At 47.3% G+C, this 15,189-nt stretch overlaps 1 protein-coding gene across 2 annotated transcripts in view; it reads left to right on the top strand.

The window, feature by feature from the left end:
* Positions 1-11,777: 11,777 nt before the first annotated feature.
* Positions 11,778-15,189, top strand: part of CDC16 (cell division cycle 16) — a 35,957-nt gene continuing 32,545 nt past the window's right edge. For both annotated transcript variants that reach the window (XM_090021629.1, XM_090021620.1), the window contains exon 1: positions 11,778-12,007. Coding sequence is in view for 1 of the 2 variants with exons in the window: in XM_090021620.1 (XP_089877746.1) it covers positions 11,960-12,007 (48 nt within the window). In the remaining variant the exon portion in view is untranslated. The remainder of the gene's footprint in view (positions 12,008-15,189) is intronic.

Below are 15,189 nucleotides of genomic sequence, written 5' to 3'. Positions count from 1 at the left end.
AAACCTTGGATCTGCCCATAGAAGTTGATAAAAGAATGTTGTTAAAGTAAAAAGGAAAGAAAGTAACTAATAATAACTTTCAGATAAATGGGATGAGCTTATAAAGGAAGAGCACTTTGATTTACTGATACAAATGTTGCTCAAGAAGTTTTTTAAGGCACTTGCAAAGAAGCAGCCCTTGAGCTAGCAAAGCCAACAATGGCTTGAAGTTGCATCAAGCTAGGTGTAGACTTAATATCCAGGAAAACATCTTCACTGTTAGAATAGTGAGGCAGTGGAGAAGGCTGCCTGGGGAAGTTGAAGGTGATCAAGAAGAAGAAGTTGGATAAGTACTCGTCAGGGACGAACCAGAATAGAAGTAGCTATTCCTATGCTATGTTCATAGAAAGTGTTATAGGAATTTCCTGTGCTTCTCGGTTTTGCTGGTTGCTGCCTGGGTTGGAAAAGAATATTTTCTCCCCCATTTGTTTCCGGGTTTGGTTTTTTTGTTTAGTTTGTTTGCCTCTCTCAGTAGCACTGGTTGCTGGCTGAAACCAAGGCTGAGGTGTTTGACTGGGGAGTACCAATACTCCTGCTGCAAGTAAAACTGGGAGATTCCTGGCTAGAGGGTCTTGACCCTCTACTCGGGGTCAAATCAAAAATATTTTTACCCCATTGTCAGATTGGTATGGACTGTGTCTGTTAGCTTGACCCCTGAGTAACCTCTGATAGTTGCTTTCTCTTCTACTTTTGAAAAAGAGGCTTTTAAACTACTTATAGCCTCTGGATCTGTTGGTTCTCAGCTGCGTTACTTCATCCTGGAGTAGGAAGTATGTGCTTGCCTTCAGTAACTGCCAAAAGATTGTTTATCTACTACGTTTTCCTGCTTCCCTTCCACTGTCACCTCTTAAATGAGATCAATAATTTATAAAGGGGAGGTTAATAACCACATAACCTCACCTCACATATAGTATTCATCAAGTCAATTCATAACATGTATCCACATCTGTCACACTTGTAATTCTCATAAAGGCACTGATACAGCAAAGAAATAAGCTTATGCTTAACTTTAAGTTTGGGATTAGTCATGGGCCAGGGGTGAACAAAATGTGGCCCGAGGGCCACATGTTGCCCACCAGGCCATTCTATCTGGCCTGCGGGGCCCCTAAAAAATTTAGAAAATTAATCTGCCCTGGGCTGCCTGTCACGTGGCCCTCAATGGCTTGCCGAAACTCAGTAAGTGGCCCTCTGCCCAAAATAATTGCCCGCCCCTGGCTTAGACTCTGATCCAGCAAAGCACTTTTGTCTATAGAAGTACTATAATTCTCCTCACATCAACATTTACTATTAGAAGACTGGGCAGATATGCACCTGTACAGATTGACTAAATAAGATACATATAGAGAACAAGCTTTCATGAACCCTAACTCACTTTATCAGGTGCTGTGAAAGGATATGCAGAAAGCAGAGTACAAGGAGAGAGAAATTAGAATAGAAAAACAAGGGAAGGGGTCGGGGGTAGAGAGAGAGAGAGAGAGAGAGAGAGTTTCATAGTTTCTAGGGTCAGAAGGGACCTGAGCAGATCATCGAGTCCGACCCCCTGCCATGGCAGGAAAGAGTACTGCAGTCAAACGACCCCAGCAAGGTGTACAGGCATACCTCGGAGATATTGCAGGTTCGGTTCCAGTCCACCGCAATAAAGCGAATATTGCAATAAAGTGAGTCACACGAATTTTTTGGTTTCCCAGTGCGTATAAAAGTTATGTTTACATTATACTGTAGTCTATTAAGTGTGCAATAGCATTATGTCTAAAAAAAACAATGTACATACCTTAATTAAAAAATACTTTATTGCTAAAAAATGCTAACCATCATCTGAGCCTTCAGCGAGTCGTAATCTTTTTGCTAGTGGAGGGTCTTGCCTCGATGTTGATGGCTGCTGACTGATCAGGGTGGTGGTTGCTGAAGGTTGGAGTGGCTGTGGCAACTTCTTAAAATAAGACAACAATGAAGTTTGCCGCATCGATTGACTCTTCCTTTCACGAAAGATTTCTCTGTAGCATGCGATGCTGTTTGATAGTATTTTACCCACAGTAGAACTTCTTTCAAAATTGGAGTCAATCCTCTCAAACCCTGCTGCTGCTTCATCAACTAAGTTTATGTAATATTCTAAATCCTTTGTTGTCATTTCAACAATGTTCACAGCATCTTCACCAGGAGTAGACTCCATCTCAAGAAACCACTTTCTTTGCTCATCCATAAGAAGCAACTCCTCATCCATTAAAGTTTTATCATGAGATTGCAGCAATTCAGTCACATCTTCAGGCTCCACTTCTAATTCTAGCTCTCTTGCTATTTCCACCACATCTGCACTTACTTCCTCTACTGAAGTCTTGAACCCCTCAAAGTCATCCATGAAGGCTGGAATCAACTTTTCCCAAACTCCTGTTAATGTTGATATTTTGACCTCCTCCCATGAATCACGACTGTTCTTAATGGCATCTAGAATGGCGAATCCTTTCCAGAAGGTTTTCAATTTACTTTGCCCAGATCCATCAGAGAAATCACTATCTATGGCAGCTATAGCCTTATGAAATGTATTTCTTAAATAATAAGACTTGAAAGTCGAAATTACTCCTTGATCCATGGGCTGCAGAATGGATGTTGTGTTAGCAGGCATGAAAACAACATTAATCTCTTTGTACATCTCCATCAGAGCTCTTGGGTGACCAGGTGCATTGTCAATGAGCAGAAATATTTTGAAAGGAATCTTTTTTTCTGAGCAGTAGGTCTCAACAGTGGGCTTAAAATATTCAGTAAACCATGTTGTAAACAGATGTGCTGTCATCCAGGCTTTGTTGTTCCATTTATAGAGCACAGGCAGAGTAGATTTAGCATAATTCTTAAGGGCCCTAGGATTTTCGGAATGGTAAATGAGCACAAACCTTCAATTTGTAAAAAACACAATATCTGCGAAGCGCAATAAAGTGAAGCGCAATAAAATGAGGTATGCCTGTACATCTAGCCTCCTCATAAAGACCCCCAGGGTAGGAGCCAGCACCACTTCTCTTGCAAGTAGGTTCCAGATCCTAGCTGCCCTGACAGTGAGGTATTGCCTCCTGATATCTAGCCTAAATCTACCCTCTGCCAGCTTGTGACCGTTATTCCTGGTCACTCCTGGCAATGCTCTTCCCCAGTGCCTCCTGCTCCCCTCTGACTAGTTTGTAACAGGCCACTAGATCCCCCTCAGCCTTCTCTTGTGGAGGCTGAACAGATTGAGGTCCCATAGCCTCTCGTCAAAGGGCCTGCCCTGCTGTCCCCAATCATGTGAGTGGCCCTCCTCTGGACCCTCTCCATGTTGTCCACATCCCTCTTGAAGTGCAGCGCCCAGAACTGGATGCAGTACTCCAGCTACGGCTTGACCAGTGCCGCATAGAGGGGGAGGATCACCTCCTTGGACCTGCTTGAGATGCATCTGTGGATGCATGACAAGGTGCGGCTGGCCTTCCTGACTGCTTCCCCACACTGCCGGCCCATGTTCATCTTGGAGTCAGTGATGACTCCAAGATCCTTTTCTGCCTCTGTACTGACAAGAAGGGAGTTCCCCAACCTGTAGGTATGGTGCAGGGTTGTTCCTCCCCAGGTGTATCACTTTGCACTTGTCGGTGTTGAATCCCATCCTATTCTCATCCACCCACCCCTGTAACCTGTCTAGATCAGATTGCAGCCTATTCCTCCCTTCTAGCATACCCACATCACCCCACATCTTAGTGTCATCAGCAAATTTGAACAGGGTGCTTTTTACCCCCTCATCTAAGACACTGATGAAGATGTTGAACAGTGCAGGCCCAAGGATGGAGCCCTGGGGAACCCCACTGCCCACATCCCTCCAGGCCAAAAATGGCCCATCTACCACCACTGTCTGGGTGCGGTCCTCCAGCCAGTTGGCGACCCATTTGACTGTGTGGGTGTCAACACCACAGCCCCCCAGTTTCTTAATGAGAACGGGGTGAGAGACAGTGTTGAAGGCCTTCCGAAAGTCCAGGAAGACTATGTCCACTGCTACCCCTGCATCTAAGGATTTGGTGACCTGGTCACAGAAGGCCACCAAGTTGGTCTGACAGGACCTGCCGCTAATGAACCCGTGTTGGTTGCCCCTAAGCATAATCTCCCCTGCTAGCCCCTCATAGATATGCGCCAGAATAATTTTCTCAAAAAGCTTACCCAGGATTGAGGTAAGACTAACTGACCTATAGTTTCCCGGGTTCTCCTTCTTCTCCTTTTTGAAGATGGGAACCACATTGGCCTTCTTCCTGTCCTCTGGCACCACACCAGAGCACCATGAGTGCTCATAAAGCTGTGCCAGGGGTCCTACAATGACCTCAGCCAATTCCCTCAGTACTGTAGGGTGGAGATTGTCCAGACCAGCTGACTTGAATACATCCAGTCCCTCCAGGAGTTCCCTAACTAGTTCCTCACTAACCCTTCGCCTAGGTGAGCCTCCCCTGGGGCCTGAGGGGGACCCAGCGGAATGGTGACTGTTCCAGTCCCTGCTTAGGAAAACGGAGGCAAAGAAATCGTTAAATACGATGTAGGTGAATGGGGCAGTGCTAGGAGAGAAAAGCAAATGAGCAGTAAACACATACAGACAAAGTGGGTCCTAAGATTATTATTGCTATTAGAAATAAGAAAAGAAAAACAGCGTCCCTTTGCAGTTCTCTCACCCAATAAAAACAAGTTGGATACTAGCTAAACAGCAGGATTAGCTTGAGATACAACATTTGGATCTCAGAATTTTTCCTGTCAGCATCTTATGGTCTTTTCACCTAGACTTTTTGTTTAGTCCATTATATCAAGATATAGGCCAGCCATGGAGTTTAGATCCTGACCCAATCCAAATTGCTAAAAATTGAAGAATAATCAAATATAGGTTTTGATTTGGGCCCATCTCTAAATAATATGGAATAAGATTACAAAAGTCAAAAATTACCTTCAAGGGACTCCAGTAGAAAATATCATAGCCCTGCCTAGGCATGCAAAGCACCCACATTACTTCCAGAAGAGAAGCTTTCTAATGTTGACAAAGCTGAAGAGGCAAAGGTTTGATTTCCCTTCTGTTGTAGATCAAGAGTGAAGTCAGTTGAGTTATATACCACGTACAGGACACCTGCAGAAACACTTCTTTTCAATGAACATGAAGGGCACGAGTAGTGCCCGACAGCAGTTCACAGTATGTCAAATGCATCAACTCTCTCTGCCAGAGTGGCTCCACAGTCCAATTTCACCCTTGACAAGTACCCTAGTTTCATGCCATGAAATCAAAGAGTTGCATAGTAACATTCACATTCACTCAGCAGTGATGGGAACAGAGCTTTTAAATTAATATACATTTCCCTGACTCAACAGATGTGACCCCTTGCCACATAATTAATCTTCAAAAAGTGAACAACACATTGGAACTGTGTACTCAGATGCAGGGGTGCTTAGAACTAATTCTTACTACTCACTTACTTAGATCCCCCTTTCAAACACTGGAAGTTGTAACCTTCTCATTGTACCATTTCTGTCTCATTAAACTCAGGTCTATCTACTTTGCCCTTCTAGTGAGCATAGGTGGGGAACAGTACTTCTCAACAGCAATCTTACAAAGATGCCTGGAACTGAATAAGAACTAATGTATAATGGGACTATTAGGGTAGGTCCCAGCATTCACAAAGGTGAAGATAGACTGGATCTAAGTGTAACCCTTCTGCCAGGCACTGGTCAGCAACAAAAAGGGCTGGGTTCAAAGTACCTTGTAAATTATACCAGTGGCTCAAACCCCCACCCAGAAATCTGGGAACACTAAATTTGCTAGGGCATCCCATATAGACAACTCCCACCCCTACCAAGCAGTGTAAACACAAAACACAAATTCATTACAAAGAACAACAAAAAAAGCCAGAAGATAACACTAACTATAATTTTAAAATACTATACACTACAAAACAAAGTCTGTAGGTAGCACCCCCTTGGGGAGGCTTTACCTGTGCCCAGGGAGTCTGGGGCTTGGAGCTCCCCAATGGGTAGTTCTGGGGGCCAGCACCTCTACACCTGCCCTTCAGCAATGGGCTGGGGAGTGGGGCCCACGCTGGAAAGTCCTTCTTGAGTTCACTGCACTGTGGCCAGCTGCTTGAGAACATGGGTCCTTCTGCATTGTAAGGGGCTCCTGGAGACATGGTAGAGCACCAAGCTCCACTTCTGCATGGTGGCTTTGAGGGGTTAAGTGCGATTCTCATCAGCATAGATTTCATAGACATTAGGGCTGGAAGGGATCCTGTGAGATCATTGGGTCCAGCCCGCTGCCCAAAGGGCATGAAGTCAGCTGGGGTCAGATTACCTCACCAAGGTAAGCATCCAAGTGTTTCTTAAAGGTATCCAGAGTATGTGCTTGCACCACTTCTGTGGGGGAGTCAGACGGTAAAGAATATTTTCCTTATGTCCAGTCTAAGATGGTCTTCCAGCAGTTTGTGACCATTAGACCTTGTCTTCCCTTGGGGTTCCCTGATGAATAGGCAGTCCTCCAGTTCCTGATGCACACCCCTTATATACTTATAGGATGCTACTAAGTCCCCACTGGAGCCTTCTCTTCTCCAGTCTGAAGAGTCCTACGCCTCTCAGCCTCTTCTCATAAGGCCTGTTCTCTTGACCTCTAATCATGTGCACAGCTCTCCTTTGGACTCTCTCAAGATTCACCACATCCTTTCTAAAGTGTGGAGCCCAGATCTGGATGCAGTACTCCAGCTTCAGCCTCACCAAGGCCAAATAAAGTGGGAGGATGACTTGTGTCTTGCTTGAGATGCAAAGCCGAGTGTTATTTGCTTTGCTGGCTGCAGCATTACACTGGTGGCTCATGTTCATCTCATGATCAATCATGACCCGCAAGTCTCTTTCAGTAATGGTACTAGTGAGTATAGCACTGCCAAGCCCGTAAGTATGATGTGGGTTTTTTCTCCCAAGGTGGAGCACCTTGCATTTCTCTGTGTTGAATGCCATCAGGTTTTGATCTGCCCATCTTGCAAGCCTGTCCAGGTCAGCCTGAATTGCCAGCCTATCCTCTAGAGTGATCACCCTTCCCCATAATTTGGTGTTGTCTGCGAACTTAGCCAGTCTGCTTCTGACACCCGAATCTGGATCATTTATGAATACTAAAGAGTACTGGTCTGAGTACTGAGTTCTGAGGGATGCCACTGGTCACCACATTGACTCGGTTCCATCAAGTATCACTATCTGGATCTGACCACGGAGTCAGTTTCCTAGCCACTGGACTGTAAGGTTGTTGAGGCCGCAGTTCTCCAATTTTACCATAAGGACATCATGGGAGACCAAGTCAAAGGCTTTTTTGAAATCTAAATATATGGTATATATTTAGATACCGCACCCCAAAATTGCTAGTTCCAGTCCCAGCTCTGCAGGGAACAAAACTGCCATAGGACTCAAAGGAAAGGTTGGTCCTTTCTTGGCTTGGGCCTGAGCTACAACCACACTGCTTAGTTGGGACAGAAACTACAAAAAGTGACAAAAAGGAGGCCTAGGCCTATCTCACTGGGCCTGAACTGGGCAGCAAAAAGCCAGCCATACCTATACTGCACTGAGGCCTGGATAGACAACAGGTAGTGCCAGGTCTCATCCTGGCTCAAACTGTGCCAGGCTTTACCCTGGCCCAAATGTGCCAGCCAAACTTCCGGCTGGGGTTCAGCCATACAGCTAGACTGAAATGTAACAGCTGTGAAACAGCAAAAAGGACCCAGTCCTATGGCTGCAGCTGGACATCCACTCTCAGCTATACCACAATGCTGATCTCTAAACACAGGGGCCCAGTAACTGTCAGGACCCTATTCCTGGTCAATCTGCTCCATGGATTAATACACCCATGGTATTATCCCACTCAAGAAAAATAATTGGGAAAGAGGGAGGGAAATCAGAATCTCAAACTCCAAGACAGACTTTCTCTCCCTGTACTTGAGGCTTTCCCATGACATAGCTTTTGCTTGCCTCTCCAGTGAGGAAGGGGGGAAACCCCACATGGGGAGCAGGTTTCCTGGCTCCCAGTTTAACTATGTAGCACTCAGAAGCCCCAGGAGAAAGAGAGCTCAGCCCACGTGGGCAGAACCTTAACTTTTCTGACATCATCACAGGGTCCTGATCAAGTAACAGCATCATTTGAACTCTGTCAAAAGTGGTCAGTGCTCCTGGATCTGGCCAGATTCACTAAACTGGTTTTATGGTTGTTACAATTCATAGGATACATGGAACACAATTTCTTTGGGCCTCATCTTAGGAAGTGCCAAGTAAAGCTTTTCCTACTAGAAGAAAGATAGAGCAGGCCCTTATCAATGGCATCTCTCCCTCAAAGAAAACAAAAGACATTGCAGCGTGCAACAACTAAAGTAGTTGGTGCCTTTTTCATGACTTGAAGGGGTAGAGACATGCAAATTCCCATGGCCTAATCAATTTGGAATTGTAATTGCATCAGCAGCAATTTTTAGCAGCTGGATGTGCCAGGTAATATGATACTTCCAGGAAAAAGAGAAAAAAATCTAGACTGAGAGCAGAACAAGCCAAAAGCATCTCATCTTTCTTTCCAGTATATCTAGTTTGGCTTGTCACTTTTACTATTTTTAGATTGGGTCCTCCTCTCTTGTATCCTTTTCAACCTTACTTTGCTTCTAACCTACATAACCCATTACAGTATCCTGACAAAGCAATCTAAGGGATACGAGACAAAGTAGTAAAGACAAAAATAACATGTAGGGCCAAGTCCACCTACACATGCATTAGTATAATCTGTTTAGCTTCAACAAAGAGGAGGCCAAGTTGGGTTGAACATGATCTCTATGCTAAGGGCTGCCTTTTGTTGCCTTCAGTTTTGGCTTCTGAATGTCTGGACATATCCTCACTCTGTCTGATTTTATTTATTTGATTTTATTTATTTGTTTAAAAAAACCCCCTCATTTCTTCAGAGTACCTTTTTCTTTGTCTACTTCCAAGTCAAAATTATTTAAATACATTAAGAATTCTCTGTAGACAAATAAAATAGATCTATTAAAATATAAAAATCACATAAAAATAGTATGAAACTGATTGTGAAAGCAAAACCTGTAAAATAGAATTATTTGGACAGAAAAAGAGCCAGGTTCTGATTTTGACTATTAGGGTATACATCCAATAAAAAAATTCCTAAAAGTGACTGAAATTGCTCTTAGTCTACACTATTACAATAGTTAAAAAATCTACCCAAAAGAACATCAGATACACTAAGGCTTCTTAATTTAAATAATCCAACAATAAGTTTACTTGCTGTAAAAAACATATGCAAAAATAGAGATAAAGCCAAAAGAAAAAAAGACAAAGCAAAATAGTTAAATAATGAAGGTAATTTGTAGTAAGTAAGTAGAAGGCGACAGTAAATAATTAAATAAATAAATAATGATCTGGCAGTAGAAAAGACTGTTTTACTAAAGAAGCCTATCTAGAGAAAAAGGAAGAGATGTTATTTGGTTCCTATCTAAAAAATGAACAAGTTTCCTAAAACATTTTTGTACAATAACCTGGTAGAAAATTTGGCAAAACTAATGGGAACATTTACAATCCCCCATCTCCCTGTGGGCAGGGTTTGCCTCTAATCTGCTTCAAACACAGTCCACACACTACATGTTGTCAAAACTCACCCCTTTTCTGTGGTCTGGTTTATTACACTGAGATTAACAAGTGCAACTAAGTCCGACAGCCCACTCTTACGGCTGTTCCTAATATTTCCACTGCAGGACTCCTCCCTCCCACATTCTAGCTCTTTGCCACTACAGCCACTCATACTTTCCCTATATCTAGACAGGAATAGGAGCCACCTGTGTTGGTCATTCAGCAGTAACCTCAAAACCTTTTCCCAGGAGGATCAACACTTCCCGGGCAAGGTGAGGGCTTTCAGGCAAATATTTCCACCTCCATTAAATTCCTATGAAGGCTTAATATAACTCCATCGGTTCCATTTATAGTGCACTACTTCAAAACACCACTGGGGAAGCCTTTTTAGGAGGGAAAGGAAATCTTTCAGTAGATAAAACCTGACACTCAAAAATAATTAAAATAAAGGTAAACAGTTTCAGTCGTATTTAATAATGAGTCAGAAAAATAAATCAATAAATATGGACAGACATTTGAAGGAAATAAAGTTGGGTGCAACTTTAAGGCAACTGAACCGAACTGCAAAGTATAAAAAGTTAAGAGGACAGTTGGGGGATGGGGAGGGGGGAAACCCAGGCGATATAAAATATTAGAGTTCTACTTCTGCAAACAAGTTTTTTAACCTGGCTGCCTGGACAATTTTGATAACACCCTACAACTAGGGTGGCCATCAAGGTTCATCAAGAATACAGGCATGGGTGTCTGGTGCCCTCCCACCCCCGACACCAGTCAGCGACTGCAGGGGCGTGGGAGGGGTCCCCCAGCAGCCGATCCCACTGACCAGAGGGGTGAGGATCTCACTCACCGTGACACTTCCAGAATTCCCGCGGCCACTTCTGGTTTTGCTGGCGGTCCCGCTCCCTGGCTGGCACACCCAGGGAGGGCACTGGTGGCTCCTGCCTGCCCACTGGCTAAACAGGGAGCATGGCCTGACGGGGTGCACCAGCACTCTCAGGGGTTGCATGTGTACCCCCTACGCATTGCCCCTGAATACAGGACAGAGCCCTCCCCAGCCTGCTGAGGCTGGGGGGCATGGCAAGGTCCCACAGGTGTCAGCAGCAGGGGCATGGAGGCGGCAGGGAGCAGGGAGCTCCTGAAGGCAGCCACGGCATTGTCTGTGGCAGGTGGAGAGAGGTGCTGCTGAGCGCTGAAAAACAGAGGACATAAAGGTGGCTGGTAGAGGACAAAGGCAGAGGATGAGAAAACTGGACTGTACTCTATAAAACCAAACAAATGGCCACCCTACCTACAACGGATACCATTAGCAAGGCAGTGAACAAATCAACACTTCTCAAAAGTAACAAAAATGCACATAACTTTCAAATAGTTTGGCTTATTGCTAGCAATACTACAAATCAGCTTTTGACCAGGGGAACTGTACACTCTTGGATACTAGTTCAGGGAGCTTTTTCTCTCTCATCCCAAAGTATTCACTCATGAGTGTCAGGCATCAATTCAAAGTTAGAGCACAAGGTTTTTTGGAACAGTTCACAGTGCCATGACTCCACATATGCAATACAGCACGGCCGATCTGCAGGGGGGAACTCGGGAGCTGGGTGCTCCGGTCCCGCAAGCAGGCCCTCTGCCCACTGCTGCTGTGTGCAAACAGGTCCCCACCCCCAGCCGCTCAGTAGCTTGAGCACAGCGAGCAGGGACTATGACGGAGGCAGGACACTGCGTGGGTTGCTCCAGCCCTGCTTCTCTCTGAGTCTAGAGGCAGGCTTTCTTTTTCCTGTTTTTTTGCACCGGTCCTAGAAGCACTGCAATACCAGGTCAATGCACATCACAATCACCTGCCCTGGGGAACCCGCCTACATGGTCACGCTGCTTCCCCTGCCAGGCAAATGATGCATGATATCAATCCAAAAGTCTAGAGACAGGCATTCAGTGAGGCAGAAGCACACACCCCTCAACATCTACCCCGAAGTCAAACAGCCTCCCCCTGGTTTGTACGTGCACCGGCCGCGCGCACCTAGCCCGCCCCGCCCCGCGCGCCGGGGGGAGGCGGGGCCAGCTCTGCGCCCCGCCCCCGGGCCCTGGAACCGCCCGGAACCATTCTGCCAGCGCCGCAAGTTCCGGGGGAAGGGGTGCGGTGGGGCACGGTAACGCCAGCGCGGGGCAAACGTTGGCGCGGGGCACGCGGCGTGGGACGCGGCCGCTGCTGCCGCGGAGCTGGGGCGGGGGAGGACGCCGTTACCCTGCGTGTATCCCCCTCCCCTCTCGCGAGACCTCGCGCTCCCCTGCGGCGCGCGGGAGGATGAACCTGGAGCACCTGCGGCGGCGCGTGCGGCAGTACATCGACCAGGTGCGCGCTGGGGGACGGGTACTGGCCCTGGGCATGTGCTCTGCTGGGTGCAGCCTGGGGAGGGGCGGGGAAATTCCTTCCTGCTGCTCCCTATGCCAGGTGGTTTTTAAGCCTCGAGATGCAAATCTGTCGCGGACAGGGCAGACGGGGACAGGGACACCGCTGCTCCAGCTGGGACTTGAGGCTGGAGGGTCCTGGTTGGAGGGGCTGGCCCCTTTGCTTGTGGTCAGCCCTCTGATTTGCTCCTTTTAGGGATTGTGGGCACAGGCCCACCAAGAACATGTATAACCTGCCCTTAAACAAGTGGGGACTGAGGAAGGAACCATGAATTTCTTGGGACAAACAAAACCAGGAACAGGGAAGGGAGTGAGGTCGCAAGGTCAAAATAAGGGATCCCGAAGGAGACGCTGGCCAGCACCCGCTAGCCCCTGAAGGAGTTGAGGGAGCTTGTGGACTAGGGATGGGGATATCATTTAAAAATGTGTCCATTTATCCTCTTCTAATGATAACGTTTAAATGATTAACTGATAACATAGCAGCTGGGACAGGGCTGCTGCTAGGAGCTGCTTCCCCAGGGCCTTTGTTCGTGGGATGGAGGGCGAGGGGGAGATGGAGGTGGTGGGGGTCTCCCCTGGGCCTGTGAGGTGGGAGGAGGCGGCGGTGGGCAGCAGCAGAAGGCAAACACTGGGAAGGAGCAGCTAACTGCTTAATGTGGTTCCCAAACTTTGACAGATTGAGCACCACCAATTTAAACTGATACAACTTTAAGTGCCATCAGCAAATTTTATAAAATAAAAAATAAATCTGTTAATGTGTACCACTGACAGATTGTCTGGGAACCACTGGTGGTACACAAATGCCACAGATTGGGAACCTCATAATTGAGTCATTAGGCCATCCCTTGTTTTCCTCTTAGGTTATGGGTACTAGTCCCCCCCCTTGTCCCTCCCTCTTCCCTTCTTGCTCCTTCCTGCCTGCCTTGCTGTTTTCCTGTTCTAGAGACACTGCACTGCTTCCCTTACATTAACTGGTAATGTGTTACTGGTATAAATATACTTATTATTTAAACATTTAACATTTCACATCCCTACTGTGGAGAGTGAAACTTTGCTGAGAGAGGTGAGTGGAGGAGTTACAGGACAACAGCCTCATTCACCCAGGTTCCTTCCAGCCAGAGGCTTCTTCCTGGGTTTATAGGTAGCCAGCTTGGTAAGAGCCAGGAGGAGGTTGATTAAGAGGTTTCAGGACTTGGTGAGGCCACATACGGGATGGGGAGCGCATAACAGTAAAGGTGTGGGGAAAAGTGCAGCCAGACCTCAACAGTAGGTTCAGGAAGAGGCAGAAGAGAGGCTGCAACCTGGCGCACTTGGGGTAGGCATGTGCATGTCTCGTAGAAATTGGAGAGAAGCAAGGCTAGAAGGGACCTCCAGAGACCATCTAGCATGACCCCCTGCCTGAGGCAGGATCATCCCCATCCGAGCTATCCCACAGAAACTATAACTGAACCTCTTTGTAAGATTACTGTCCATATTTCAGGTTAGCAAGGAATTTTGCCCCACGCCCAGATTAGTACAGATTAGGAGTGGGGGGGGTTGCCTTCCTCTTTAATTGGCATGCCGCTCTCCCCCTGGGATCTCTTGAGCATATGTTAACAGCCAGTTATAGCAGCTGGATGTTGGTGGTTGTCGTCTCCCTGCTTTGCCTGTGGTTGGTATGGTGGTTGTATTTTATGTTGTATCAGGGTTGACTAGAGATAAGACAGTGGATTTGGATAGTGATGATCCTGCCTCAGGCAGGGGGTTAGACTAGATGGCCTGCAGAGGTCCCTTCTGGACTTGCTTCTGTATGGGTATTTATACACGTACAGTTTTGTGATCCAGTGCACCAGAGATGCATTGCATTGCTTTGCATGAAACTGAGGTGCACTGCGCTGCACTGCAAGCAGTTGTATAAGTGGTGAAATGCATGTAAATGTGCAGAAAATGGCAGCGGTGCCATTTTGAACTAAAATACCTCGGCGTGCCACTCCCAGTACCACCTGCCTGCCTGCCTGGCACAGCCCCAGCTCTTCCCAGTGTGTGGGTGGAGGTGGGGGGTTGAAACAGGGGTGTGCAGGGTTGACAGCAGCACTGGGATCAGTGCTATGGTGATACTACAGCAAAATCTGGTGTAGGTGCAGCCCTCTCCCAGTGCCACTGCCACCCACCCTGAACCCAGCACCCACTGAGAAGAGCCTGGCTCAGCCCGCAGCTGCCGCTTGCCTGCCCTGACCCATGCAGATCCAGGGGCACCCTCCCCCTCATCATTTCCCCCACCCCAGCGAGCTGTGGCTCTGTCCCACGTGCTGCCTCACCCTGGCTGTGTAGTGCCTGCACCTGCTCCCTCCCTCCTTCACTGAGGGGGGACCTTGATCTGTCTCTGCCCCCACTCCCCTTCCCTCCCCACTCCCCTTCCATTACAACAGACTTACCAGCTGCATGCAGCTGTATCGGAAATCAGATCGGTATTGGCCAATATGCCTCCTTAAATATCGGCCATTGGTATTGGCTCCCAAAATCTCTGTCAGTGTACCCCTAATTCTGTGAGTCCCTTTGTTGGGTGCTGCCATGGCCAGGTGGAGCTGCCCCATGCATCTCCTCTACAGCCAGACTGAGGAGCAGCTGTGACCCAAACCTGTGCTCTTCTCACAGCCCTTCCCTGTCTGGCTCATGCACTCCTTCCAGAACAGGCACACCAGGCTGGTGGGACTGCCCCACACCCCTCTATTTCCAAGCAAAGCATCCAGGGTCAGCCCAGGAAGAGATGTGGCAAGAGCATGCTGCAACCTGGCCACAGCCCTTGGCTCTGCCCACTGAGGGAGATTAGGCTGGGTGGGAGCAGCCGGGTGTACTGTCTGACCAGAGAAGCTAGGTATGGGGGCACTCATGGCAGGTACAACCACCCTCCTTTTTCACCCCCATCCCCAGGGGCACGGGGGAGTTTTGCCCAGAGCATCAAATTCCTTAGGCCTCAGCTCCTGCCTGCTTTAGGCTTATCACATACCGCATACTCCTGCCTGCATTATGGTTATCACCCCGGTTGAGAACCAGTTAAGCTGAAGCAGCACAACACTGGTTCTCAACTATAGGAGGGGGACGTGAAATTAAGAAAAAAATTGGAGGGGTCACCTGACTATAAAAGGT

This window comes from Crocodylus siamensis, chromosome 1 (assembly GCF_052110815.1).
Source record: "Crocodylus siamensis isolate JL-2025a chromosome 1, ASM5211081v1, whole genome shotgun sequence".
Taxonomy (NCBI): domain Eukaryota; kingdom Metazoa; phylum Chordata; order Crocodylia; family Crocodylidae; genus Crocodylus; species Crocodylus siamensis.
This window is presented reverse-complemented; position numbering and strand designations above follow the sequence as displayed.